This window comes from Petromyzon marinus, chromosome 18 (assembly GCF_048934315.1).
Source record: "Petromyzon marinus isolate PM22_M1 ecotype Great Lakes invasive population chromosome 18, UKy_Petmar_22M1.pri1.0, whole genome shotgun sequence".
In the NCBI taxonomy this organism is placed as follows: Eukaryota; Metazoa; Chordata; class Hyperoartia; order Petromyzontiformes; family Petromyzontidae; genus Petromyzon; species Petromyzon marinus.
This window is the reverse complement of record NC_133684.1, coordinates 6,721,867-6,746,833: the sequence shown is the minus strand read 5'-3', so window position 1 is coordinate 6,746,833 and position 24,967 is coordinate 6,721,867. Positions and strand designations below refer to the sequence as shown.

Below are 24,967 nucleotides of genomic sequence, written 5' to 3'. Positions count from 1 at the left end.
AGAACCAAAGAGTATGGATCCTAGCAGTCACGAAAGCTTTAAATTTAGAAGTGTCTACATTATGTTATACAACCCCACTAATGTATAATATGCCATATAAAATATCATTTCTTATACTCTGGAACGGATTATTTCCTTCCCTTTATTTCTTATGGGAAAAATTCGTTTGGTAGACGTCATTTTCAGTATAAGTCCTACCTTCTGGAACGAAATAACGACGTATACCAAGGTACCACTTTAATTGGCTTTGTCGGGTGGAGGTAGGTTTACGGGACATTTACGGGATCTAACCCAAAAAACGTTATAAATAATATTGGTTGCGAAAGTCTACGTGGTAATACGAGGCTTTTATGTTTGTTGTCTTTTTCCGCCCGGACCTCTAATTAGCAAAGTTGCCTATGTAGGGTGTGGTAGAAGTTCAGCATACGTACATACATAGTTCAACTTCAAAGTGATTTACTGATTAAATTACCCCTAAGGCAGCGCTCCATCTCCTGTTTACATTCTGGCCGCGTGTCCCAAATATTTCCGTTTTTCTGTTGTGTAATTCATTCCAAAAATAATTCGGATGGATTTAACTCGAATAATTGTACGTTTAATTTTGTTAATATATATTTTTTCTACGTACGCGCAAGGCATTGGTTACACGGAGGTTTTGGGGTCGCCTGAAAGCCTCCGATTAGCACGGTTGGCTATGTACGGTGCGAAATAAGTTCAACATACATGCAAGCCATTGATTGTGGAAGAATAACCATTAATCACCGGGTCGATTAAATATTCGTGTTTATGCTCGCAATCATCGCGTAGTAGTGTGCATGCTGGGTCAGTTCTTTTCAACCCGCTTGTATTTCTATTCATGCTGTTGCAGCTTCTCCTCTTCCAAATGTCTTTATACGTATTATTATAATATATTGATAAAATGATGAAATATTAATATATTGAATATTTAATACTATTTTATTTTATGGATTCAAAGCATGATAATCCTCTGGATTTATATACATAATTTAGTTGATAATATTAATATATTATCATGTTCATATTTATTTCATGTGTTTGTGTGTGTGTGTGTATATATGTATCGATTCATACCACTGTAGGTATGCGAGATTGACTCATTTGAGAGTTGGAAGTCACCATTTTGCACTGTGGGGAGGAGAGAACACCTGGGAGTTGTGATCCACGTGACTAATTGAGTTTCTTTCTCAGATGAAGTTTCGCATTCATTGACACGGAGGTGCATGCGCACCAATACCGACCGACACAATTTCCCCGAGATTTGATGCTATGACGTGGCGTCATTATTGATGAAATATTCATTACAGTATGCCACCTGCGCCTGAAAATGCCCAAAAAATAATCGATGTGTGTGTATTGAATCATTGCCCCCGAATTGTAACAGGTCACTGAATGGCAGAGTCGTTGAATCTTCTGTGTAGGTCACGTATTTTTGTTGTCATAAAGTGTGTGCCTGCATGCTTGTGTATGTCCATCTGTAAGCTTCGTGCGGAGACAAAGTCGACCGGACATGGTGATGGCCACCCACCCCCTTGTCGGCCTTCATAAGTGCTCGCTTACAGCACTTGCCCCAAAGTCTTGGAAGGCTATACGGGGGATTTTTGTCTTTGTATTGCACATGCCTGCCTGTGTGACTGCGTGCCTGTGGGTACGTGTACCTGTGTTAAAGTACGGTACCTATGTACACGTGCGTGACTCCTGTGGCTTCGTGCGTGTGCCCGTGTGTTTTACACGTACCTATGTACATGTGTGTGCCTGTCCTTGCGTGCGTGGATACACGTACCCGTATAAATAAGTGTTTGTGTGTGTGTGCGTGTATGCAGGTGAGCAACAGCGAGGGGCTGTGGGTGCAGCTGGAGCGGAGCAGCATGGTGGAGTACTGTGACGGCGACGAGGGTGAGGCCTGGTCACTGGCGCGTGACCGCAGCGGCATGTACTACCTCAAGCATCCGGAAGGTGACCACCTCTTCATCAATATCCCATGCTCATCAGCGGTTTCCCACACTCTTAATCGGTATCCCGCTCTCTTCGTCGGTTTCCCACGCTCTTCATTAGTGTCCCGTGCTCTTCGTCAGTATCCCGCGCTCATTAACAGTGTCCTGCGCTCTTCAGCAGTGTCCCACACTCGTAATCAATGTCCTGTGCCCTTCAGCAGTGTCCCGCGCTCTTCCGCAGGGTCCCACACTGCAATAACTTCTCCCCGAGCTAAGATGGCACTCAGTTTACATACTCGTGCACGAACTTGTCCCGCAGGTAAGATGGTCGCCCGGTTTACATAAGGCGATGTTTTGTTTTGTGCCACAGACGAGAGCCCAGATGGCGTGAAGGCCCCCATGGGGCGTCCCTTCCCGGTGCCCGTCTCCGCCATGAACGGGGCGGATGGGAACCTGCAGGGCTTCGACTTCATGCTGGGTGTGTACGCAATGAGCCGCATGGCCCGCGAATGAAACGAGAGCCCTCCACTTTCGTCCTCTTGAACGGCGGCGACGGATTGCGACACGGCTGATTACATTTTCCGGGCGGTGGTTGCGTGCACGCCCTAAATCCAGTGCCTGTGGAGGCAGGGGTTCGCGGTCATCGTGATGGCCATACAGCAAGTGTATTTATTTCCAGCTGTGTTCCATCTGTATGGGGATTAAGGGTCACCCCCTCGCATGCATGGGTTTTTTTTACGGGTACCCAGGTTTCCTCCCATGTGTAAAAGAGTTTGCCAAACATCATAATATTGGACCACAGAGCTTGGGCAATTGTTTCCACCGGTTTGGTCTACCTTCCTGTTTGTATGTGGTTTCTTGCGCTATTTGAACTGCACCTCAATTTGTGCGTTTCTAATTCGACCTGTGAGCAACCCCACAAATTGACTAAATATCCCCAAAAGAAATGTTGAGTTGTTCGTGCTTCAAATGGTTTGGCTGTGCACTACCAATTCTACATTTCTTCAGGAAACACCGGTCCAGCTTCTCGTGCATCTCGTGGCTTTAAACTCGCGGCGCTGCAGCTTTGCTTTGAGTTTCTCCTGCTACCTCTACTTTTATTTTTCATAAAAGTAGAGGTAGCAGCTGGGGATTGGCTATCGCTGTAGTTCGTTTGCGTTAAGGCCACGGTTGTTGAGCGTGATCGTCGGGTGGCCGATGCGTCCTTGATGTGCCCAGCAGGGAGAAACTGTGCGCAGCGAGTGAGAGGGAGCCTTCAAACGTACCATTTCTACTCTGGAAACTCGCATATGCGGGAAAGATACCGCAGAGACAAAGACTAAAAGATCCCCCGTTGTAGCCTTGAACGTTTTGCCAAACACTGTTAATGAGCGCCTGTGGATTGACAAATGGCTCTGAGTGATATTGATTAATAGTCTTTACAATTGTATTGCTGCTCTACACAGTACAAACACACTCGGCGCCATACATCAGAATGAACCCACAGTCTGTATACATAAGCATTTGATGTCTAAAGTGAGGGGGAGAGCGAGACCCTTCACGCGGCACCCTCTCGCTGGCCTGGGCTCATTAAGCTGCCTAAAAGCCTGCTGTGTGGTTGTACCGGGGGTGGGTGGGGAGTTGGAGCTGTGGGGTGGGGAGGTCGTCACACTGCACTCGTGCGGAATGACGATCACCTGTCCAGGGCTCCCCCCACAATTTCTTCCTTACCCACAATCCCTTCCCCGGATGCCCGGGTTCACGCTGCACTGCTGAAGCATCATGAGGTGCACCTACCCGAGCTACCCATAACCCCTCGCCTACCCATTAATCCCTTGCCTGCGCACAACCCTGTTGTGTGCGTAGGCACTGCTGCCCCACCTGCATGCGCACTTGCAGCCCCCTCTTCCTGCCCGCTTTCCCCTCTCGGCCCTCGCCACTCTCACCTTGTCCCCTCCATTCGTCGCTGCTGCCCCTCACTGATGCTCGCGTCTGCATGGCTGTTTGCCCACCCGTTCAGAGCAAGCGTAATCTTTTACCCTCGGCGATTCTTTCAGCTTGGCACGGCTCGGCTGGCGGCTGGGGCTGTTTCCCAGCGTCCATTGCGGACTATTGCCCGTTGGTCTACAAAGTGCTTGTCCCCTAGGTTAACCTTGGCATTCTCTTGTTTTTTTGACATTCGTTTATTTCCTTTAAGTAAAATAATCAGCCCAGCGGAAGAATATTTGAACCCCAACACAACAAAAAATTTGGCTGTAAACAAACGCCGAAACGAACGGTGACTGTTACTACTTCAGACTTATTTTAGTTTCGTGGCAGTGACTCAGGCATTTGTAAAATCAAGTGGCCCTTGTTCATTATTATTTGTTAATGTTTCCCTCTTTCCTCGTGTGTTTCCGCGTGTTTTATTGATCCTATCATTTATTTTTGTACATTTCGGTTGGCATTCTCCACCCCCCACCCATCCCTCCCCCCGTGTTTCGTGTGTCTGTCCAGTGCTTGCCCCCCCCGTCACCACGTTTTGTGCTGGTCTCCTTTTTGATTTTTGTTGTTGTTGTGCTGCTGGCGAGTGTAGGGGAGCACGTTAGTGGCGTGCTGGAGGCCGCAACGCAGGCCCGACCCTTCCTGCCGGGGGGCGGCGGTGCGTGCAGGCCACCAGGCAGGCCCCCGCCGGCTCCCCTTGCTCCCCCCTTCTCCCTCGCGCACGGCCCTTTTGTGTTCGGGCAGGCCCTCCTGAGTCCCAACCCCACAGGTGCACGCCACACCCACCTCGCTCCCTCCCTCCTTGCCCCCAACCACCACCACCACCACACAGGGTGGTTCACTGTCGGCTTGTAGAAGTGAGAAAAATTTTGAATTGCCACGGTCCGATGCATTCCAGTGACATTGCAGTGACGTTATTTATTTCGGTGCATTTGCTTTGTTAATCAAATGGGGCCAGGACTTTGTGGAAACGCTGCTGGGTGAAGACCCCCCCACGTTATGTAAGTCATTGTGGTTGGCGGGTCATACTTCACCACGCTGGTCAATGCGCGTTTGGGATGGTTGGGAGTAGGCTGGGAATCAAATTCAGGTTGCTGGGGTTCGTAACTCAGCGCACCAACTACTTCAGCATTGCTGCATCCTTCCTGAGTTAAGCTTCAGTGCAGTGAGCTGTGGCACAATCCTCATCGATCCCAGCACAGCCCAGAGTGATTCTCCACAACCTTGCACATCCAATCCTTTCCTCTGTCCTCCTCACTTCTCCTTGCGGTCGCCGTTCTGTTTTGCATGTTGAGACTGGGGCGCCGCTGCCATTCACCGTCGCAGCGTTTTCCCGAACCGGGCGTTCGTGCGCGTTACAACGACAAAGTGTCCAATGTACGATTGCGACGCGCGAGGTCGTGACCACGAGAGGTGGTCGGGTGGCTCAAGGGGCTCGTAACGTGTTGTTGAAAAAATTGAGCCATCACCACCAAGATGCTGGCCTGAAAACCGGCACTGAACCCAGGATCTCAGCGATGCCGGCACGGCAGTCCGTCCTCTATGCCGCCCCTGGCCACCTCTAATCAACGGTGATTTTAAAAATGAAAGACCGTGCTTCACCTGTGAATACGCCTGTGTTCGCTAACCATAACCGTGGCCCAACCCCAAAGGTGGCAAGGACATCCTGCAGGCGGTGGAGCCGGCGTTCGGCGGAGCCCTGCACTTCCCGCGCACCGACACCGCCTCCCACCGCATCAAGTCGGACGCCAAGTCTTCGCGAACCGAGAGTCGCTCGGGCCGGGCTTCCTCCAAGAGCGGCGACCCCTCGCCCCGCACGGCCGCCGAGTCCCTCCTCCTCAAATCCGACGCCGCCAAACTGCGCTCCGAGTCGCACCACGGCCGCTCCCTCTCGCCCAACCACAACTCCCACGTCGCGCCCAAGTCAGAGTCGCCCCGCCGCCCCGCCTCGCCCGTCGTCTTCCGCCCGGAGTCGCCCGTGCCGAGCGGCGGGAGGTCGGCGTCGCCCAAGGTGAAGGCGCCGGCGTCGGCGCACGGCGGTCGCTCGCCGAGCCCCGGCGCGTCCAAGACGTTGCCGGCGGCGGAGCAGGTGCGGCCGGCGAGCCCGGCACCGGGCAAGCAGCCGCCGGGAGACGCGGCGGCACGACCCGCCAGCCCGGGGCATGCCAAACCGCTGGCCGCTGCCGCCAGCGGTGCCAGCAGCTCGAAGGCGGCGGCTGTATCGGTGGCCGTGGCACCGACGGGTGCGGCAGAGCAGCCGGCACGGTCAACGAGCGCGGCCGTGAAGACCGCGGCAGCGGCGCTGTCAGAACAGTCGCCGCGCTCGTCCCCGTCGCGGGAGAAGAGCGGCGGCGGTGCTGGCGGTGGCAGCGCGGGGAAGAACGGCGCTTCGCTCAAAGTGAAGCGCGAGCCGCCGCGCGAGCGCTCCAAGTCGGACTCGTACGCGCTGGTGGACACGAGCGAAGGCAAGGACGGCAAGGGCAAGCGCGCCGGCCCCGCCGCGGACGCCTTCAGGCCCGGCCGCACGGCATCGCCGCGCTCGAGGCCCTCGGCCAACGGGGCGGACGGCGCCGGCGGCGTGGACGCCGGTGGCTCAAAGCCGTCGGCGCACGTGGTGCAGGAGAACCTGCGCAGCGAGATCGTGGCCGTGTGTACGTCCAGCGCACTGTCGACCGGCGCTGGCCGGTCTCCCGACGGACGTAAGAAGCAGGCATCTGACGCCAGGGTGGCCGCCAATGGCGTGGAGGATTTGGCAGTGGCGGCGTCGGCCGAGGGACCTTGCTCACTGCAGCAGCTGAAAAGCGACGAGGATTCGGACTCGGCTCCGCGCGTCCACTTCAGCATCGGCAAAGCACCGGCAAAAGTGGACCTCGACACCCGGCTATCGCCCAAGACGGGGCGGAAGAGCCCTTGCCGTTTTGCGCGAGTAAAGAAGGACAAATCCGGCAGCAGTGGCGGCAGCGGTAGCGGCAGTACCGGCAGCAGCGGAGGAGGTGGGGCCGGTGCCGGGAAAGCCGGTGAACGCGCGTCGAGTCGACCAGCCAAGGAGGCGATGTCGCCATCGGTGGCGGAGTGTGCCCGCACTGTGTTCGCCGCCTTCCTCTGGCACGAGGGCATCGTGCACGACGCCATGGCGTGCGCCTCCTACCTTAAGTTCAACCCGGCACTCGCCAAGGAGGGCGTGGTGACGGTGCCGGGCAGGGCCGCGCCGGCACTGCCAGGGCAGCGGCAGTTGGAGGACGGCGGCGGCGGCGCCGAAGACGCGCTCGCGACGGGTTCGGCAGAGTCGGAGCGGGAAGCCAAACTCAAGAACCGGCACTCGCTGGACATCTCCACGTTCCGCGTGGTCAACATGCCGCCGCCCGGTGCCATCAACAAGAACCAGGTACTGTCCATGCTGCGCGAGGGCGGCCCCAGCGAGGACGACCCCGACGCGCCGGCGGCATCGTCGTCGTCCGACGAAGCCGGCGGCTGTTGCGGCGGCTCCGGCGGCACCGGCGTCAGCGCCTCCCGCGCCCGCTCCGCACTGCCGCTCACGCTGCAGCACCTGGTGGCGTTCTGGGAGGACGTGTCGCGCGCCGTCACCCGCGCCACCGCCCAGAACCTCATCCTGCCCAGCCCGGGCGCCGGCGCCTTCCTGCTGCGGCGCAAGGATTCGGGGCGCGAGAAGGAGCGCTCCAAGAAGGAGAAGAAGAAGAAGGACAAGGCGGAGGGGGGGCTGGCGGGCGGGGCGGCGGGGGGCGCCGTCGGAGGGGCGGTGGGGCTGGGGGCCGCCGGCGGAGGGAGGGTGCGAGGGGGGAACTACTTTGGCGACCTGGCGCAGTTCGCACTCGGGGTGGCGGGGGTCCCGCCGGCGGGTGGAGGGCAGGAGAAGGACACGGTGTGCGACCTCTGTGGGGGACTCTACCCGTACCCGGTCACCTACCACATGCGGCAGGCTCATCCGGGTGAGTCCTCCATCTGGTCTTGGACACCACGATCCACATACACACAAGATTGTACAAAGACAAGATCCCCCGTATAGCATTTAACAGACTATAGGAGGGCAGTGCTGTTAGAAAGCACCTATGGCACGCAGGCTAGTGGGTGGGCAACACCTTGCCTGGTCGCCTTTGTCCACCTTGTGGTGATGCTTACACATCCCACCAGGTACTCATTTCAGTCTGAGTTGACCTAGGGGTGGCCCAGGACCGATTCAGAGAATTATCACTGGTGTTGGCTGGAAGCTGGAATCGAATCTGGGTCGCCAGGTTCGTAGTGCAGCACGCTAACCACTACACTACCCACACTGCTCACCTCCACAGGCTGCGGGCGTTACGCTGGCGGTCAGGGCTACAACAGCAGCGGCAACTTCTGCGGTGGCTGGGCTGGCAACTGTGGCGACGGTGGAATGGGTGGCAGCACTTGGTACCTGATCTGCGACCGCTGCCGAGAGAAATACTTACGCGAGCGGCAAGTGGCGTCCAAGGACAAGGTGAGAGATTGCCTCTTGTCGACTCGCTTGTTCATCCACTCACCTGTTCACCTGTTCATCCACTCGCCTGCTCACCTGTCCATCTGCTTACTTCTTCACCTTCCCACTCGCCACGCAAACTCAAGCTGCGCGGCAAAATACGTCAGCGTCGTGCGTAATTCGTACGCAGAGTTGTCGTTTCAAATGCTCATTCGGAGACGCCGGTCACACCCCCCCAACGCCGCCTTCTGTTGCGCACGGCGCAGGTGAAGCGAGCCAAGAAGAAGTCGTCGCAGTCCCGCACGACGCGGTCCCTCCCCCCGATGGAGGCGCAGCAGGTGATGCGCACCAACGCCCTGTTCCTGCTGGCGCTGGCCAGCTCGGCCGAGACGGGCAGCCCCACCTACTACCCGCAGAAGCCGCACGCGCAGACGCCGGGCTCCAGCGACCTACAGCTGAGCGCCAGACTGGGCTGCCTGTACCTGCAGACGCTGGCCAGGTGGGCGCACTGTTCTGTTTGCTGGAGAAGGGTGGCGGGAAGGGAGGGGGAGGTGGAAGGGAGGGAGGGGATGGCGTGTGGGAGGCAGCCAGGGAGATGCAGGTCGCGTTTAGATGCTACATTACCAAATTGGTATTGTATAGACTCGCACACATTTACAGTTTGGATCGACTGTTTTACCTGGCATGACCTGGAGTGTCCGTGACACGACACACCCTGACTGTGGTGTGGCTTGAACCCGGCTCGGCCTGGGAGTGGCGTGGCCTGAACGTGGCGTGGCGTGCACCAGCAGGCAGCAGCAGGCGGAGGTTCTGGTCGGGGATCAGGACCCCACGCTGTACGCGGACGAGGTGCGCTTCTTGCGCTCCACGTCCGTCACTGTGCCCTACATCTCGGTCACGCCCGGCGTGAGCCCGCTCACCGCACACCAGCCCGATGAGACCACCAACCTCAAGTCCCTGCCGCCCAGGTAAGAGAACAGCTTCGAGCTACCCGCTGTTGGGGCGAACGCCACTCCAAGCCATCCGCCGCCTATCCCATGGTCTCCCAATGGGGACAATCCGCCAGGCACCCGTGCACGAGATGATCTCGTCGTCGGTCTCCGATCTCTCGGGCATGTTCTGTTGTTTCCCTGCCACTCCGTCGTGAGTCTTGACCACCGGCCATTGAGCCTCGTGTCAACGTGTCCTGTCCAAGACAACTTTCATTATTGGTCAGTGGGTCTCTGGTTTTCGTCGGTTCGCCAGCGTGGAGGTTGCGATAGCTTGTGCACATATCTGTCGTGGCACATCTGCGTGTGCGCGCGCCTCCGTGCGTCACCACGTCTGTGCCTCTCTCTCTGGCTGTGGCTATTCGTCATGCGCCACCTTCTCCGGTCCACTAGCGACCCAGGAAATATTCATTCATCTGCATCCGTGCTTGTGTGTGCATCCGTACATACATGCGTGGGGAGCAGTAATGCAGTGTCTAGTTCTCTACGCTACGAGCCCGGCGACCAGACTTTAGAATCCCCGCTCACAGCCAACATGGGCGACGATTCCCTGAGCTGGTCCTTGGCCTCAGCCTTACATGAGTACCTCGTGCAGTGTCTGAACATCAACATTGGTTGTGACAAAGGCGGCCCGGCGTGGTGTTGGCCACCGACCCTCTCATGTGCCTTTCCGGCCTTAATAGGTTCTTGCTAACAGCACTTGCCTCAACAGCCTGTGTGAACTATATGGGGAACCATTGACTTTGTGTGTGTGTGTCCAGCTGATGGAGCGGTTAGTGCGCTATGCTACGAACCCGGAAAACTAGATTCGATTTGCGCTCACGGCCAACACCAAGTGATGATTATCTGAACCGGTCCTGGGCCTCACCTAGGTGGACTCAGCCTCAAATGAGTACCTTGTGCAGTGTGTAAACATCGCCACTCGGGAGACAAAGGCGGCCGGGCGTGGTGCTATCCACTCACCCCATCATGTGCCGTTCCGGCCTTAATAGGTTCTTGAAAACAGCACTTGCCTCAACATCCTGTATGAGCTACCGGGGGAACCATTGACTTTGTGTCTGCGTGTGTGTGTCGTGCAGCCTAGAGACGAGTCCCATCGGCGAGGTGGACGGGGGGAAGCGCGTCGTGTTCCAGCGCTCCTACTCCGTTGTGGCCTCCGAGTACGACAAGCAGCCCAACTCGGGGGCCGCCAAGGTCAAGGCCATGGCGCGACGCCGGGTCAACAGCGGGGACACTGGTGAGGCCCCACCACCCCGCTCCATCACCCCCCCCATAGAAAATCCTCTTGGCAGTGAGGTGGCTGGGTGGCTCGGGGTTCCACACACTGAGTCGGCACCGCAGGTTTTAGCCGCTCCACCATTAAGCCTGGTACACAAGTGGAGCGAGCTGATGGTATAATCCCGGTCACCAATGGCTCACATTGTGAGTCAAAGACCCGCCCACACTGATTTGTGATTAAACAAGGTTCTCAAGTGGAGTGGGTTGACATTCTCAAAGGTATTCTTAGCTCTTTCGGTAAAGTCACGTTGAAGGGAAACAATAAAATAATAAAATATATATAAAACAATAAAAAAAATTCACGACGTTTCGACCATAACACAAATGGTCGTCATCAGGTGTGTCGGTTCACATTTATTTATTTTTAAACGGTGTATTCATTTATAAAAAAAAAAACGTCAGCGCCACGCGCAGCGATTTGGCAGTTTATTTAGAAGGACTAGTCCATCTATGTTCTGAAAAGAGGAGGGGGGAGACGAAAAATTAATGTATGCTGTCTGAAAGCCACTGTAAGCATGAACAATCAATGAAGACCTGAAATGGTTTATCAAATCTTTCCAATGATTCCTAAGCCAGAATCCATCTTCTCGGTTGAAATTGTCTCTGTGCTTGTATATGTGGATAGCCTCATGAACGAATCTCTCATGGTAGCCAGATGGCTTACAAAGAACCTCTGTCTTGGAAAAGTCAATGTCATGTGAGCCTACTGAATTATAACAATGATCTGGCACGGCCAAGGTGTTGGTCCTACCGTGTTTAAGGTCTGCTTTGTGTTCACGAATGCGGTCCGAGACATGGTGTTTAGTAGTTAACCCCTCTGTATGGCATACGGTGACTAGTCTGCCAGTAGGGGGGGCGGGGCGATGATTGCCATGCGTAATCCCAATCAATGACCTTGCTACGTAAGAACGGCACGAACACCTAATGTTCTCACGATTTGACCGTACCGCTGACAAGCATGTGGGATTTTCATCGTGCGTCTTTTTTTTTATATATATAATAAAGGTTTTTGGGTTAGATCGCGTTATTTATAAATGTGTCGTAACCCTCCACCCGTGTCGAATCAAGATGCGGGACATTGACATCGACCCCCCCCCCCCCCCATCTCATGTCTGGCGATTACTTTGAAAAGGGATACATTTGAAAATGGAAATGTGTCACTTCCAAGGATTGAATAAACAGATTCTGTGGTGGAGGGTTACGACAAATTTATAAATAACGCGATCTAATCCAAAAACCTTTATTATGAATAATATTGGTCGCGAAAGCCTACGTGTTAAACTGTCTTTTTTTTGGTTTGTCGTGCCATTCCGGACGGCGCAGGCGAGGGAGGTTCCTCGCTGCTGCGGCACCCGTCGCCGGAGCTGGCGAGGCTGGTGCAGGCCCGGCGTGCCGCGGGGAAGGGCGAGCGGGCATTCACGTGCCCCGTGCTCACGTTCGTGGTGCAGCGGCACAGCCTGGACGCGTTGGAGGCCGCCATGAAGCACGCCCTGCGCAAGTCCGCGTGCCGCACGTTCGCCATGGAGGTAGGAGAGACCCGGCATGATGGCCCCTGCAATGGAGACGCAGTCGACACGGAGGGGAACGAGAGAGAGAGTCGCGGTCGAAGGAGAGCGCATCCAAGACTCGCCAGTAGTCGTTCGCCTCCTTGTCGCTTTTTTGTTGCTACTACTATGGTTCACCAACTGCTTTTTCTCATTCACACTGTTCAACCACCGCACTGCAGGTCACAGCAACACACCTAAAAACTCACTGGCGTAAAGGGCAGTCTATATTAAACATCATTATAAATTTTCTCTGTTGGTTTGCAGTGGAGAGCACCTGTCAGGTGACATTACTATTTTAGATCCTCCTAATTTTTTACACTTTTTGTTGCCGAGGCATTTAATCGCGTTATAAATGCAAAGGATAATTTATTATTACGATTATTACCCAGTGATTAAAGTAACATGGGGGGACTAGTTTCCCTGCCCTCTTTAGTGGTCCACGTTCGATGATGCGTTTTCAGGTTGCACCCACGTCTTGCTAGGCATGATACCCGACCTTTTTTTAACTTCCTGAAGAAGCTCCCAGCACGTGGAGCGAAACGTCGGACATCGCGCCAAACAGCCTCGAAGACACGTCGGAGGGCTCCTCGACAACGCAGCCGCGAAAGCCTCCGCAGTTTGTCTGCTTTGACTGCCGGTCACAACCGTGCCTGAGGGCGCTTGGCTTTTCCGTCCCTTCTAGGCCAGGGGTCGGCCACCTGCGGCTCAGGAGCCGCATGCGGCGCTTCTTTAAGGACTGCAGTGCGGCTCTTCAAATTTGAAAAAAATGTGGCTCCTCTTGTTATTTTGGTTGCCGACCCCTGACCATGGAAGTCCAGTTCACCATGGAAGTCCAGTTCACCATGGAAGTCCAGTTCACCATGGAAGTCCAGTTCACCATGGAAGTCCAGTTCACCATGGAAGTCCAGTTCACCATGGAAGTCCAGTTTGCCATGGGCAGGGGTGGGCAACCCGCCGCTGCGGAGCCGCATGCGGCTCATCAAGTACTGTTCTGTGACATGATTTATTAAGGACCGCCGTCTGGTATTCATGTGCATTGCGGCTCTTAAAATATTGTTGGGTTTTTTTACCAAATTCGAAAAAGATTTACTCTTGTTTTGGTTCCCGACCCCTGCTCTCTAGGCCTTCAACTGGCTGCTGTGCAACGTGATTCAAACCACATCGCTGCACGACATCCTGTGGCACTTCGTGTCGTCACTTACGCCGGCACAGAGTGAGCCCGAGGAGGAAGAGGAGGACGACAACAAAAGGAGGGAGGGCGGAGAGCAGGTACGGGCTGCCGGGCACGCACGCACGCACGCACGCACGCACGCGCGTGGACGGGACGTGTATGTACACACTCGCAAAACACAGATTTACTCAGTTCCGAGAGCACTTCTCCCAACCCACGTACTCCAGCAACCCACACCAACTGGTTTGGTGAAGTATGGTCAAATAACGCCTGTAAATAACACTGCGTGGGAATGCCTTCATCCAGCGGTGGATTCATAAACGGTTGTGTATCGCCTTATTGTTAACGTAGGATTTCGCAGCTGGTATTATTCATAATTGTTTTTGGGTTAGACCATGTAATTTATCTGGTCAAACTTGTGTCGTAAGTCCCTCCACCACCCGACATTGCCAAATAAATTAAACTGTCACGTGACATGTATAAGTTTTTTTAACTCGTGACATTTCACTTGAAACTGCACTAACCATTGTCTGGACAAGACCGATTAAGTCAGAATAATATTCATTAAAGCACAGTTCTTAATGATTATGCATTGAAAACAATGATTCTTACGAACGCGATTCATTACATGTCCCACAAGCTCTAGAATTGGCATGTGTGTGCATCGTCGCGCCTCCACTGGAAATGATGAGAGCTCAGCAATATCAGCAGCAGCGAGTGGCGTCCATAAAACTGCCCCTGCACGTGCCCTCTGCGCAGGAGAGAGACTCGCGCGTTTGCGAGCACCCGCTATCGGACATCGTGATCGCGGGCGAGTCTGCCCACCCGCTCCCGCAGGCGTTCCACCGCCTGCTGCAAACCGTGTCGGACCTCATGATGTCACTTCCTGCCGGCAGCGCCCTCCAGCAAATGGCGCTCAGGTTCGATCGCGCTCCCACGTCACGCCATGCAGTTCTGCCCGATGCCTGATTTTACTTAACACCTTGTCCAGATCGCGCTGTCAGCATCGTGTCACGAGATAAGGATCTCTCTCTCCAGTTCTCACACATTGCAGGGCAGCCCTCCGTGTTAGAGGATATAAGTGGGCCTAGTAGAAGGTGGATATAAGCACACCCCTTGGGAGCAAGGCCACGTGTGCCGGTATCCTAAGAGTTCTTGCTTCATAAATTGTGTTCTGCCCTGCTAATGTGAAGTAAGGATGCGTTTCTTGTAGCAAAGCTGTGGTTATATTAGATGCATATATATCCAGCTTCTGCTGTGTCGCACAACGACTTCTGAGATCCCTTCAAAGTGATCTATTACAGACGGCATGGGGAAACACTTTCCCACCCGCTTTCGCCACTGAGAGTAATGTTCGACGCGTGGCAGTCAAACCAATGTGTTTAATTCTCAGAGCTGGATTTTAGCCATATTAAGATTAGAACCAAATTAAATGTGACGGTACAGTCATTTGTGGCTTCGATCATCACCTTGCTATACTTGAGAATCTGATTTAATCACAGGTGGTTGAAACCTGGATTCAAACCCTCAGCGGTGACAGCTCACCGCTCCAACCTCTGATACCAGTCCTACTCTCCGGATCGGAATACCGAATCCTTTGGAGAGAAGATGACAGAAAGATACCAGTCACAGAAGTGAATAATGTTCCTTGGCTGGATACAAATCTGTCACACTGCCATTTGCATTCCATGTTGCCCTTTAGTTACAAAACAATTTGCGCACAATTAGCGTCTAAATGCGACCACGTCTGATGTCGCTGTTCAGAAACGGTGTCCAAAGTTATTTCAGAGAGGCAATCGTACTGCAGAGAAAATCAACGCCTTGCCTGTTACAATTATTTCTCTGCAATTGGCCCGTGGTCTTTAACGAACTTCGATCTCCGTTTCCCAGGTGCTGGAGCCTCAAGTTCCGCCAGTCGGACCACCAGTTCCTGCACCACAGCAACGTGTTCCACCACATTAACAACATCCTGTCCAAGTCGGACGAGGGCGACGGTGACGACAGCTTCAACGCCAGCGTGCAGCCAGGAGACCTGCCAGGGCCGGTGAGGCACTCGCTCACACACAACAACAACACCGGCCGTCAGTCGCCACTGACGGTGACGTCGCCACAGCACTTGTGCCAAGCTCAGTGTGCTTTGAGGCCGCGTGAAGGGTTGAAGGCTCGCTTACAAGAGGTCACCAGACAGATCCAGGTGTTAGGACTTGCCGATGCGCCCAACTGTGTTGCTCCCTGTGCCACCTTGCTGCGTTTTAGCCGCTCGGGCGCTCTGCTCGGTGTTGCTAGCGTTGCTCCTTCACCATTGCCACATACGTGCACCCGTTTATGTATATATGTACGTTTAACTTATTTCGCTTCGCTCGCTAACTTACGGCGCTCCCGCTGTTTCGCCGGCAGGACCAGTGCGTGGTGTCGCTGCTGCGCGACCTGACGTCGTCCTTGGAGATCAAGGCGTCGAGCCGGCCGGCCATGACGGGCAGCCTCACCGACGGCTCAACGGAGACGTTCTGGGAGTCGGGCGACGAGGACCGCAACAAGACCAAGAGCATCACCGCGCTGTGCGGTGGCGGCGGCGGTGGTGCTGGCGGCAGCAAGGGGCTACACGCACGTGCCTTTTACGTGCACGTGGACAACTCGCGAGACATCGGGGTGCGACATGACGGGAGGAAGGGGAGGGACGGAGGGGAGGGGAGGGAGGGAGGGAGGGAGGGAGGGAGGGAGGGAGGGAGGGAGGGAGGGAGGGAGGGAGGGAGGGGAGGGAGGGAGGGCCTGCCGACTCCCTGTGGAGCTCATTGGGTCCTGATTTTCTCTGTCCCCCTGTCGTTGGAGCAAACTGGATTTGAGGATATAAGATAAATATAGACAGTATTTGAAGAAATCATTCAAATAAATAGACTTCCGAATCTACAAGCCCCCTCATTTGTGATACTGCTCTTGGGTTGTGTAGACCCTGTTATAATTGGTGTTCGTGTTCTCTCTGATTTCTCGTTCATGCTCATCCTGTCTTTGTTGACGACCCACAGAACCGAGTGAGCTCTGTGTCATTCCTGGCCGGGCCTACAACCGAGGAGCTCACGAAACTAAAGCAGGTAAGACACATGTGAGAGGCGTGGGCTTCGAGGTGGGCATGAAATGGCGGTATATTTGTGGATCCTTGAATCTGTTAGTACGACGCTTTGAGTGCTACTCCCTTGTGTATGTGTAGTGGGTTTTCTCTGGTCTCTTTTCACAAGAAGCCAAATGCCCTTTTACGGAGCTGACCAAATATCTCAATGTTACAGGACAACTAAGAAAATTAAATCTTGGGACTCGCTAACGCTTTCCCAGTTAGGAAGTAAATGAATCTGCCTTGCCATAAACAACGGCGTGACATCACCTACTTCATGCTACCCCACACGCTCCCAGGTCGAGTTGGACTCCCGCCACATGGGCTGGGTCGGCTGCGAGCTGCCGTGCTCCCTGCGACCCGAAGCACTGCCCCAAGCCGCCGGCGCCGCCGCCATCCTTGGCGCGGTGGCCGCGGCTCCTCCGGTGGGCGGCGGAGGCCCGGCGGTGGTGCGCGTGGAGCTCCGCGGCCCCGAGAACACCCTGAGGGTGCGGCAGGTGAAGGTGCTGGGCTGGAGGGAAGGCGAGAGCGCCCGTCAGCCGGCGCCCACGTCAGCCGCCGCCGCCGCCCAGCAGAGGAACTGCGAAGCCGAGACGCTGCGCGTGTTCCGGCTCATCACCTCGCAGGTGAGCGGTGGTGCACTCCCCCCCAGCGTTTGGTCGATTTTTCTCGTTCTGGAGCGACCGTTAACTCACCGCGCCGGCCGTCTCTGCTCTGTTCCACTCCCTCCCACAGGTGTTCGGCAAGTTGATCTCCGGGGACAGCGAGTCCACGCCCGAGCAGGAGGAGAAGCTGCTGCTGTCGTCGCCGGACTCTGATGACAAGGTACCGCATTTAATGTGGACTCGTCGTTCTGCGGAAATGGCACACAGAGAGAGAGAGAGGGGGGGAATCGCCTTACACGCCGATGTGGTTTGCACTGAATGGCACCCGAACATCGCACGAAAGGTGCGGCCACCGCTTACACCAGTGGAAAGATGAGAGGCAGCCCCCCCCCCCCTCCACATTGTGACTGGCTATCAACTCCAAACCATGGAACTCATTGCCCAACAACAGCCATTCACATCATCACTCGCCCTGGCAACCCTCAAACCCGCTCATCAGCCTCGACATTAACGCTGAACGCTGCGAATCACCCTGCTGTACACGAGAAGACGATCTAGATTTGAAGTTTTCGTGACTGCACGGATCCATACTCTTTGGTTCTTTCGGTAAAGTCACGTAGGTAGAAAAATAAATTAAATCATGACGTTTCGGGCGCAACACAGCAAGCAACAATTGCTTGCTGTGGTTGTTCCACCTTATGACGGGCACTTGTGTTGCGCCAGAAACGTCGTGGTTTAATTTTTTTTCATTGTATACCTACGTGACTTTACCGAAAGAACCAAAGAGTACGAGAAGACGACCCTAACCACCATCACCCCCCCCTCCCATCCCCACCCCCTCCCCTTACCTATTTTTTCCCACCTCTGTGAAGCTCAACGTTGTCTGAAATGAACCCGGGATATCTGGATGTGCATCGACAGTGTTATGTGCCCCATCATCGCTGGCAGGTCGACCATCGTTATCTAAGATTGGGTTTTCTGCATAGGTTTCTTTTTTTTTTTAAGCAGGCGTTGCACCGACTCGTCGATTAAAGTCCAATCTTCTTCACGCGATGATGCGCCCATTGAATTCCGTGCGTGAGAATCGATTATTTACGATCCATTTTAAACATTTAGTTTTTGGTTCAGAGAAAACCTTCATCCCTCCACGGATTTCACTTGAACCACAATGGGATATGGTAATTGAATATTTGATCAAATTGTGACTGGATTATGACAATTCATTGCACCCCCAAGTGCGTGAGCCATTCAATGTCTAGGAAGCGTGTGGGAATCCAATGTTTTTGAAGCACTTGAGTTTAAAACAATTTATCATAAAAATTGTCAGTCCAAATAACATGTATGTAGAATAATAATAGACGTGTAATGTGTCGCCCTCTGTCAATCCATCGCTGAATGAAGGCCTAATAACCTCCAGGAAATTGTTATGAATTAGTGACAGTGGGTCGTTATTCAAGAGTATGACCACCACGGAGATAGAGTAGAGATGGTGTGATAGATCACTGGAAGATCAGCAGCCTGAGTGCTGAAAACTATGCAACCAATTGATAACACTTCCCAAAACCCTGCCACATATGCGACCGATATTCACACGGGTGATTGAACGAACGAATGTGACTGAATTGACCCTTCACCTGCCCCTCCTGTTTTTTGTTGTCGTCACAAGGCCAAGTCTGACGCAGATCTCAAAGAGCACATGGTTGGCATCATCTTCAGCCGCAGCAAGCTCACCAACCTCCAGAAGCAGGTGGGTGGGGGCCTCGTGACTTGACCCATCGCTCACAATGTCAGCCTCTGGGTCAGCAATATGTGGACGGGGTTGGTGAATTGTTCCACCATGCAAATAGACCACTCCATGATTTCGGAAGTACATTTCAGACATTTTATAAAGATGTGGGTAATCAGGCATGTAATCATAAAGTGACTTTAAAATTTAGTATCGTACACCAACCAATTAGGACTGTGATGCAGAATTAAGACATTTGTTCACCTAGAATTGATAGGGGAGAAATGTCCTTTTTCTCCAATGTTATTGTGCTTTTGGTGAAATGGCAGGAGATGAAATACCCATTTGGAACACTCACAGAGCAGTGCAACTGCATTAGATAATGCTGTGTGGAGGTAGATATCACAGAGCTACCGCTGAGACCCATTCACGATCACCACAGCAGAAGGCAGCACTACTGCTCTGCCACTGAGAGTAACGTACATCATGTGACAGTCAAACCCATACTTGAATCCTCAGTGGTTAAATTTAATCAATTTAAGTGCAGAACCACTTTTAGTCATGTTTTTTATTTATATGTACATTAATTGGTGAATTGAGAAACCATTGCAATCACAGGTGGCTGAAATCCAGAATCGAATCTATGATATCGACTGTTCCAGCTCAGCGCCCTGACCTCTGATCCACCTGGCCACCAATTCCAATAATTTTGTAATTACAATAATTTTGTAATTCCACCTGCGTGCTTGCCGAATACGCGGAAATCACCGTGACGTGACGCCCGAACGCCACGTTACACCCAGCCGCAGCACACCTGACCCCCCAATTTCCCCAGGTGTGCGCGCACATAGTGCAGGCCATCCGAACCGAGACGACGCGCGTGCGGGAGGAGTGGGAGACTGCAATCTCCAGCCGCGACAATGCCAACGCCCGCCCGCTCACACCAGCCGGCGCCGCCGCTGTCCCCTCCGCCTCCTCCTCCTCCTCCGCGGCCGCCGTCGCCTCGGTCCTTCCGGCTCTCCCTCCACCCGCCGTGCCGTCTCCCGGCGGGCCCAGCGGCGCCAGGGAGGCCGGAGGGGAGGCTGCCACAGACGCCTACTGCTTCGAGCTGCTCTCAATGGTGCTGGCACTCAGTGGCTCCAACGTGGGACGCACGTACCTGGCGCAGCAGGCGACGCTCCTGCAGGACCTCTTCTCGCTGCTTCACACAGCGTCGCCCAGGGTGCAGCGGCAGGTGAGCGCCAGCGCACATGTGAAGCGCAGTGGTCTGGTGCGCTGCACTGCGCTACGAACCCGGCGACCCCAGTTCAATTCCCCGCTCACTACCCCTAACGCTGATGACAGTTATATGAACTGGTCCTGGACATCGCCTTAGGTCGACTCAGCCTCAAAAGACAAAGGGGGTCAGGCATGGTGCTGGCCACCCCCACCCCCTCATGTGCCGTGTCGGCCTTCATAGGTACTCACAGCACTTGTCCCAAAGTACGTCAAGGCTATATGCGGGATATTTGTCTTGTTGTGCTTTGGCATGCATGAGTGCTGCCCCACCACCACTCGTGTGCCGCATCAGCCCAAATAGATCCGTTCTAACAACACCTAGTCTCCTTCAATCCGAAACTAAATTGAAGATCTATATATTTTTCCATTTTTCGCAATTGGTACTCAATAACAGCCCTTGTCCAAAAGATTAATCAGTCTAAAAGCTGGGATATAGCTTCGTGTGTGTGTGTGTGTTTATTCCGGTCCATGCGTACATTGCACATCGTAAAACCGAAGGCTTGCACCATAATCCCAGCCGAGAAAATAAAATTTGTTTGGCCACGTTCCCAGATCCAGTGCGGATCTTTGCCATAAAATGACGTAATAAGGTGCCTTCTGCCAGTGGCTGCCTCCGTGTAAGGATCGTGAGTGAGTGGTGCGTCCTGTAAATAAAGCAACCGTAACGGCGGTGGCTGCGGCGATATCTTTCATCCTCCTTAGCACCGTTTCATGCCGCGTAAATCTTGCCACCCTTCCCCGTCTATCCCGGCTCGTCCCCGGCGCCACGCCAGTGCCTTGGATGTGGGAACGGCCGCGCTTGCCCGTCGCCAGCGCTACTTGCTGCCTACCCGACCAATGCTGTTTCTTCTTCTTTGGTTCTTTCGGTAAAGTCACGTAGAATGAGAATAAAATAATAAATTGATAAAATAAAATAACACAATGATATTCTCACGACGTTTCGGCCACAACACAAGCGGCCTTCATCAGGTGAAGGGGGCGAGACTGTCTGGTAGGACAGCGCTGGAGTGAAAGAGCCACGTTCAGATCACGGCCTTTAAGCTGTGTGAGAGGAACAAAGCGCCTTAGAGTCGCATAATCGAGTCTCTCACCTTTCTGAAGAGATGCCGCGACTCTAAGGCGCTTTGTTCCTCTCACACAGCTTAACGGCCGTGATCTGAACGTGGCTCTTTCACTCCAGCGCTCTCCTACCAGACAGTCTCGCCCCTTCACCTGATGAAGGCTGCTTGTGTTGTGGCCGAAACGTCGTGAGAATATTATTGTGTTATTTTATTTTATCAATTTATTATTTTATTCTCATTCTACGTGACTTTACCGAAAGAACCAAAGAAGATGAATCATTGCAGTCACGAAAGCTTTAAATCGAAATTTAATGCTGTTTCTCTTATTTGGCGTGTTCACGTTGATTCACCTGCGTCACACTAGTTAACTGTGTGACAAAATGAAGATTTAAAAAAACCCAATAAATTAAAGTAACTAAGGTAGAAATATCTCGCCAACTACCGTGGAGTAACGGTGAGCACAACGGACTTGCCCTCCAGCGGTCGCCGTATTGATTCTCCACCAGCCGCGGTGCCGCAGTTGAAACATAGGTGCAAGTTTCTTAACTTTAGATTATTGATGAATACAGTCTTATTAAGAGCCCTTGCGGCTACCGGTGTTTTAACCACCCTGTGTCAGACAGCGGCTCCCAGAAGATATCACAGAACTATTTCTAAAGCCCGCTGAATTGGCCCTCTTATCCCCACTAGAAGCACACCTTTGTCCTGCAACAATTAAGAGTCCCTGTGGTTGCAGTTTGACAAATTACATGGCGAACCTGAATTAATTTAATGGGGATTTTTTTTTGCAGTTATTGGTGAACGGGCAGAGGCCATGAACTCTGCCACTGGAGAGCCTCGTTCAATCACAGGCGGCTGAAACCCAGATTTAAGCCCAGGACCTCAACGGTGTCAGCAAAACAGCTCAAACACGGTCATTATGATCCTCCTGAGCCCTATCTGCTGCGCCTCTGCTACGTTAACCGCGATACGATCCGGATGCCGTTTCTGACGGTGTGACCCGAACACCCATTCCGCACCGTCTCTCCTCGCTGGTTAATTGCTACTAATTTACAAGGTTTTTAATTCGAAACATTTTTTTTCCACTCCCAAATTATAATTCCAACTGCCCCTGTACTAATAAACGCTGCTGTCCCTTTGCAAAATTGGTGTTGTATTTCATTAGCGTTTCCCCCGCCAACAATACGCATTTAAATATTGCAAATTTTGTCACAATATGACAAGGTAAAAATAGTAATGACCTTAATTTATCCATAAAAGCCTCACTGAGTCTTCAGACTTGTTTTCAGGATTATCCTGCATAGGGATGTTTGGCCAAGGTCATTCACAGCTGATTGCAGGCAACTAGGGTTACCCGGGGAAAACACACAAGTACAAGGGTGATTAATGCTCAAAGATCAACACAGATGGATGCAAGAATCCTACCTCACCGCCCAAGCGCACAACACTTGTACTAGCCAGGCTCAAACCTGCTTAGTGGTGGGATCCTACTTTAAATTCCACTCTGGTTTTCCTTTTGGAGTTATTGGCCCCCCTGACTCAGGGACATCAAATTAAATGAGCGCCACTCTGCTTCAACATTTGACCAGACACACCCTGGTTGATGATTCACTCAAATCGCTCCCTCACTGGAGGTCAAGTCACTTCCTTGTCGCTCCTCTGTCGCTACGACCGTGGCTATAGTTCTCGTGAATTTACCTCAGACTGGCCGTTTTGTCTTATCCACACTGTGGCCAACCACCACCCACCCATGCACCCACCACCACGCTGCGAGTCAAACCCCTTCTCTTTTCTGTGACTTTTCCTCACATTGCACCACTTGGGAATTATCTCTCAATCTTTTTTTACCCACCAAAATTTTGTAACCTTGCTCAATTCAAGAAATGTATTCATTCTCGTCTATTATGCCTTCAGTGGAGCTGTTTGTTGCTTGGCCGCTTGTCGTTTTGGGGCAACAACCGTGCCCTCAGAGCAGGCGAATCGATTCCAGTGCGAGTGCAAACGCTTGATTCCTCATTGGCTCTTTAGCTCACATTCCGCTCTCCGAATCATAACGGGCATCACGTGACCCTTTCCACCCCCCCCGCCCCCCATCCACCACAACATTTACCCAAAAAAACCGAAATACTATGTTCTGGGTTCTTAATTGAGTCGCAAATCCTTCTCTCCGTCCAGGTGGCCTCCCTACTGCGGCGCGTACTGCCCGAGGTGCCTCCCAGCCGGCTGGCGAGCGTGCTAGGCGTTCGCTCGCTCCCGCCGGCCGACATCAGCGAGATCATCCACTCGTCGGAGGGTTGGGACCACCCACGCGTCTGCATCCTCGACGTCTTCCTTGGCTGCATCGCCAAGGCCCTCACCGTGCAGCTCAAGGCCAAGGGTGGTGGTGGCAGCGGTGGTGGTGCTGCCGTGGCGGCCAGCGGAGGGTCGCTGGGGCCGGGCGTCGGACGGGGCATCGCGACAGTCACTCTTTCGTCCGCTTTCCATCCCAAGTAGGTGGTGGATGCTGTTCTTGTTGGGGGAGTGGGGGAGGTGTGGTGGTTGGGTAGCTCGGCGGTGCAGGGTAGGGGAGGGGGCACGGGGTGGTCAGAGAAGCTGTGCTGGAAATATTGAGTGGGAGCCGGCGTTTGAATCCGCTGCTTCTGTCGCCAAACTGATTAAACAGGATTTTCAAGTGTATTCAGTGGATGGTCTCAGCCCTGTGTCACTCTTGCCTTGCATCGAGACTCGTCAGCTCACGTAGAGATCCATAAGACATACATAGAGACCCATAAGACATACATAGAGACCCATAAACTCCTTTGAAGGCCCATAGACTTGTTTAGATAAGCATATACTTAAAGAGCATTAGACTCGCACAGAGGCCCATAGACTAACAAAGAGACCTATTGGCTTGCTTAGAGACCCATTTACTCACAGGGACCCGTAGGCTAACAGAGACAGACATGAAATTACGTGTACGAAGTTGTGATTCAATAGGGTTCTCAAGTGGAGTGAGTTGATGGTCTCAGCCATTGAACCCAATGCCTGTGCATAAAATCCCACGCTCTCTCCTCCACCTTCCCTTGCCATGCCTCCCCCATGAGCGCCAACTGTTCACGTTCGGCACTTTGAGCCGTTAAATTGCGCGATTCAGAGCTGTGTAAGTTAAATAAACATCTACTACCATGGACCGTTGTCTAACTGGACGTCTGTGAAAAAGAGCTTTAAAGCTCATCGGATTCCTCCAGTATAAATAAAGATTCTGATTCTAACACAGGATGATGCACAGCTGTCTGGGAGTTTCTAATGGACACCTCATCTTGTGACATGAAAAAATACTTGAAAGAAGACAAACAAGACCGCTAGTTGGTTTATAACGATCAGTTGTCAATTATTTTTTTTTGTTTTAAATCAGAATTGAATTGTAACTCTCCCCTTTGTAACGATTTATTGAAGATTTGAATGGGTGAATCGTTACACGTTTAATATTTAATAGCGTATTGACGAAGGTCCTTTATTAGCTTTTAAGGATGGATTAATTCTACCTCTGCGCAATCCAATGAACTGTCATAACGCGGGAGTCACGTTTCATTTACGCGAATCAATGATCTCCCTCCCACAAATTGCATGTACTGTACAATAATTACCAAGCAGTTCCAGTAATCAGGCAAGCACACAGTCAACATTTCAAATGTATCTGCATAATGCATACGTTCATCAGTTAAAAGTAATTATAGTTTGAGAAGAAGTATTCTTAATGGAATAAGTCAGAGGGTTGGCATGTACATGAAACCGAATGCATCATCAACATCCCAGCGTAGATAATAAGTCGGTTCGTCTGAGTGTCCAATTCTGTTTAA

At 52.9% G+C, this 24,967-nt stretch overlaps 1 protein-coding gene across 6 annotated transcripts in view; it reads left to right on the top strand.

Annotated features, from left to right (window-relative positions):
- The window catches only part of MYCBP2 (MYC binding protein 2), a 134,682-nt gene that overhangs the window by 88,399 nt on the left and 21,316 nt on the right, over window positions 1–24,967 (top strand). For 3 of the 6 annotated variants that reach the window (XM_032956671.2, XM_032956670.2, XM_032956668.2), the window contains 19 exons: window positions 1,842–1,974; window positions 2,323–2,430; window positions 4,507–4,683; window positions 5,567–7,861; window positions 8,219–8,388; window positions 8,634–8,866; window positions 9,156–9,335; window positions 10,436–10,593; window positions 11,958–12,160; window positions 13,304–13,450; window positions 14,112–14,272; window positions 15,243–15,396; window positions 15,750–16,001; window positions 16,376–16,441; window positions 16,758–17,084; window positions 17,194–17,283; window positions 18,730–18,810; window positions 19,625–20,023; window positions 23,304–23,617. In XM_032956671.2, the coding sequence (XP_032812562.2) occupies window positions 1,842–1,974; window positions 2,323–2,430; window positions 4,507–4,683; window positions 5,567–7,861; window positions 8,219–8,388; window positions 8,634–8,866; window positions 9,156–9,335; window positions 10,436–10,593; window positions 11,958–12,160; window positions 13,304–13,450; window positions 14,112–14,272; window positions 15,243–15,396; window positions 15,750–16,001; window positions 16,376–16,441; window positions 16,758–17,084; window positions 17,194–17,283; window positions 18,730–18,810; window positions 19,625–20,023; window positions 23,304–23,617 (5,648 nt within the window). The remainder of the gene's footprint in view (window positions 1–1,841; window positions 1,975–2,322; window positions 2,431–4,506; window positions 4,684–5,566; window positions 7,862–8,218; window positions 8,389–8,633; window positions 8,867–9,155; window positions 9,336–10,435; window positions 10,594–11,957; window positions 12,161–13,303; window positions 13,451–14,111; window positions 14,273–15,242; window positions 15,397–15,749; window positions 16,002–16,375; window positions 16,442–16,757; window positions 17,085–17,193; window positions 17,284–18,729; window positions 18,811–19,624; window positions 20,024–23,303; window positions 23,618–24,967) is intronic. The other 3 variants (XM_032956673.2, XM_032956669.2, XM_032956672.2) reach the window with 2 other exon arrangements.